We start from the raw sequence: 4404 nt of genomic DNA on the forward strand, positions 1-4404 counted from the left end.
TGTGAACGAATGCAAAGTAAAATTTTACAGTATATAAATAATCAGTGTTTTTAGATGCAGTGATATTATTTTGCCCCGTCTAATATTATGGGCTCTTGATTTATCAAAATTAGTTCTCTCTCTCTCTCTCTCTCTCTCTCTCTCTCTCTCTCTCTCTCTCTCTCTCGGTGTTTTAATGGTGAATAAGAATATGATGATGTATTCTGTCTAATTGAACTTGGTGAAATGGTATGGAATACTAAATGCCTTTTTTTACGCGTCTCTCTCTCTCTCTCTCTCTCTCTCTCTCTCTCTCTCTCTCTCTCTCTCTGTGTTTTAATGGTGAAATAAGAATATGATGATGTATTCTGTCCTAAGTGAACTTTGTGAAATGGTATGGAATACTAAATGCATTTTTTACGCAAGTTGCCTCTCTCTCTCTCTCTCTTTCTCTCTCTCTCTCTCTCTCTCTCTCTCTCTCTCTCTCTCTCTCTCTCTCACATGAAGATGTAATTAATATACGGAAACGCTTTTCTAGTCAAGCTCGCTTTCATTGGTAATTTGGTTAGCAACCCTTGCATTTTCCAATTATAAGATATCTACCTTTATACATAAATTCCAATTTACTTCATCAGCTGGAATAAAAAGGACGAATACGAGAAATAAAGTTAATCGAAAAATTGTTGGTTTTTATCCGTAATACTGGATCTCAGCATTTCAACCGTAGTTTATTTTCTTTAATCATGGGACCTTCTTAACCTGATTAAAGATAAGCAGCTTAGCTGGAATAGTACTAATTCAATAAAATAAGGGACATATAAATTAAATAATTTGATATAAAGAAGTTTTTCATTAGCTATTTATATTAGTAACGTTTTTTTCGGTCAGTTGGATTACCTAGTTATATTTTATAATAGTCATTTCAATCAGGTTGAACTTAGAAATTGGACATGGTAACAGAGTTGAAAATATTTTGGATGGATGTGAAAGAAAGATGTGTTGAGGAAAAGGAGGAACTAATGGGAAGAACCAGCGGATATGGTGTGTGGAAAGAGAGATGCAAGAGGTCAGTTAACAGAAAATCAAAGGCTTTTAAGGACTGGAAAGTAAGGCGTGCACAGGGTGCAGAGAAACGGCACAGAAAAGAGGAAAAAGATTCGAGGAGAAAAGTAGGTATAGGTATTGGAAGAGAGATAGAGCAATTAAATGAAATGCTAGGAACAAGGGAAGGAGAAAAAAAGTTGATGAAAATGCAAAGACAGGATTTTGGGCAACTGGAAGTCACCAAGGACAGAGATGGAAACCTATTGCATAGGGCTAACATTAAGAGGAGATGTAGCGAATATTTTGAACAACTTTTGAATACTGAAAAGGAGAAAGAGGAGATGTGAGAAACACAAATGGTTGAGGGGCCAGTCTGGAGATGCAGAATACAAAAGTGGAGAATGCATCGAGTCAAATAGTTAAGCACAAGTTCCATCAGAGATTTAAATTGAAATGGTCAAAATACGGAGAAAAATGGGTGTTGGATTTATTAAGAACGATATGGGAAAAAGAAGTAATGTCAAAGACTGGGAGGAGAGTCTAATGGTATCTATATTTAAGCAAAAAGGTGATGTCATGGATTGCGGTACCTACGAGTACAAGGGAATTGAACTGGCAGAGCATGGCGTGAACATTTTTCAGAGGGTACTAGATGAGAAATTGAATGAGAATATAAAGATTGGGAAACTTCAGTATGAGGTCATAATGGGGAGAGAGACTGTGAATGCCATCTTTATAGTAAGGTAGCTACTGGAAAAGAAACTAGAGGGAAACCAGAAGCTCTCTATGTGCTTATGTAGATCTAGAGAAAGCTTGTGATAGAATACCAAGAGAAATAATGTTTTATTGCCCAAGGCAAAGGAACGTCCCAGAGAAGTTGGTTAGAATGGTTGAGGTGGTGTTCAAAAGAACATGGACAAAATTAATATAGGGAAACAAAAATCTTTGAAGGTGGTGTTGGATTACACCTGGGGTCAACATTAACCCTAATTTTATTTCTGCTGGTCATAGATGTTTTAAGTGGAGAAATCAGAAATGATGAGCTGTTGGAGTTGCTATATGCAAATGATTTGGTAAGGTTTTAGAGTGGTATTATTATTATTTATTATTATTATTATCATTATTATTATTATTATTATTATTAATTGCTAAGCTACAACCCTAGTTATAAAAGTAGGATGCTATAAGCCCAGGGGCCCCAACAGGGAAAATAGCCCAGTGAGGAAAGGAAACAAGGGAAAATAATATATTTCAAAAGCTGTAACAACATTAAAATAAATATCTCCTAAATAAACTATAAATACTTTAACAAAACAAGAGAAAGAGAAATGAGATAGAATAGTGTGCCCTATTATACCCTCAAGCAAGAGAACTCTAACCCAAAACAGTGGAAGACCATGGTACAGAGGCTATGACACTACACAAGACTAGAGAACAATGGTTTGATTTTAGAGTGTCCTTCTCCTAGAGGAGCTGCTTACCATAGCTAGAGAGTCTCTTCTACCCTTACCAAGAGGAGAGTAGCCACTGAATAATTACAGGGCAATAGTTAACCCCTTGGGTAAAGAAGAATTGTTTGATAATCACAGTGCTGTCAGTTGTATGAGGATAAAGGATAATATGTAAAGAAAAGGCCAGACTATTTGGTGTATGTGTAGGCAAAGGGAAAGAACCGTAACCAGAGAGGAGGATTCAATGTAGTAGTGTCTGGCCAGTCAAAGGACCCTATAACTCTCTAGTGGTAGTTGCTTACGAGTAGATGTGGGTAAGATAAGAGCAGTAAGGAAGGTAGGGATTGGATAGCCAAACATGACAATAGAGACATGGTTATAAAAACGGTCGAACAATTTATATTTTTGGGATCTATTATAGGTGGATGTGAGGCTGAAGTTGAGAATAGGATAAAAGTATCCTTGGGGAAGTGGAGGGAGGTAGGGGAGTTTTGAGATAAGAAAGTGCCAACCAAGCTAGCAGTCAAGATCTATACCACACCAATAAGACCAGTGTAAATGAAAGGATCGGAAACATGAGCTCTAAGGCAAATAGAGAAAGCAAAGTTCAAGAGAATAGATTTGAGAGTGTTGGAGTGGATTAAGGGACTATCACTGCTTGAAGTATTTGAAAAGGATGAAATAAGAAGAATAGCAGGCGTAGTAAAAATTGCGGAGGTGATAACTGTTCCAACTGAGATGATGGGGTCACGTGTTAAGGATGGATGGTGGGGAGAGAGTAAGGAGGGCTTAGGAGGAACCTGTTAAGAGTGGAAGGTCGAGAGGGAAGCAGAGAATTAGATGGCGAAATATGGTGAAGGATGATATGGAGAGAAAAGGTTCGTTAGAAGAGGATACCTTTGATAGAAGGCATGGGAAAGAGTGCATCAGGTAATCAATCTCTTGATGTAGAGAAAACGGTAATGGGGGGGGGGGGAGAATATAGTCATTTTGATGAGGTATCGTAATCTATAGAGTTTTAGTTAACCTATTATGCAATATATATTTTTATAGTAATGTTTATATTGATTATCAGCATCATTTAGCAATTTTCGGATTCTCTCTCTCTCTCTCTCTCTCTCTCTCTCTCTCTCTCTCTCTCTCTCTCTCCTCTCTCTCTCTCTCTCATGCTATAAAGTTCAGTTAACAGTGCATTATAATTATAAGATATATGATCTATGATAATTTGTATTAAATAGTTTATGGTAGTGATTTATAATCTTCACTTCAAGATAGTGGTTATTCATTTAGTAGGGGGTTTGATATCTCTTCAAATTGAATAGAGTATTGTTGTAGTAAGTCACACAACTATAGTTAAAATGAGCAATTCATCTTTAAAACTACTAGCCAATCTCTCTCTCTCTCTCTCTCTCTCTCTCTCTCTCTCTCTCTCTCTCTCTCTCTCTCTCTATATATATATATATATATATATATATTGGAACTAAAACTTACAATAGTAATGTAGGTAGTAGTGGAATAAATTATTGTTATTGAAATACACACACACATATCTGGATTCTCTCTTATATTTCGAGATCAGAGACCCAAGAGGGAATCAACTCAAAGATAATAGCTTCCAGCCAGCCAGAGAATCGAACTCTGGTCCAGGAAACTGGTATGACAGTAACCTAGCATTTAGCTACAAAGAGAGATAAAAGTCAGTGATAACTATCCTATTCTTATACCGGTCGAATTCAAATTTTTTGTACTTAAAATTAACCCATCTCCACCAATGTAGCTAGTTGGTATGTTTGTACTTGGCTTTAGTATGTACAAAACCCTTACATAAGCGAATCTGTTTCCTGGAAGGGAACATTCGAAACTTTACCAGTTTTGCCGATCGGAAATGAAATACAAACGTTTTCAGTGTTTATAGGAAGGTGAAGGTCTC

General features: G+C 36.7%; 1 protein-coding gene across 1 annotated transcript; it reads left to right on the plus strand.

The window, feature by feature from the left end:
* The first annotated feature begins 929 nt into the window (after positions 1-929).
* LOC137634387 (uncharacterized) lies at positions 930-1370 on the plus strand. The gene has a single exon (XM_068366786.1). It carries the CDS (start codon positions 930-932, stop codon positions 1368-1370), a length of 441 nt encoding a protein of 146 aa, XP_068222887.1.
* The last annotated feature ends 3034 nt before the right edge of the window (positions 1371-4404 follow it).

Source organism: Palaemon carinicauda, chromosome 3 (assembly GCF_036898095.1).
Source record: "Palaemon carinicauda isolate YSFRI2023 chromosome 3, ASM3689809v2, whole genome shotgun sequence".
Lineage (NCBI taxonomy): Eukaryota > Metazoa > Arthropoda > Malacostraca > Decapoda > Palaemonidae > Palaemon > Palaemon carinicauda.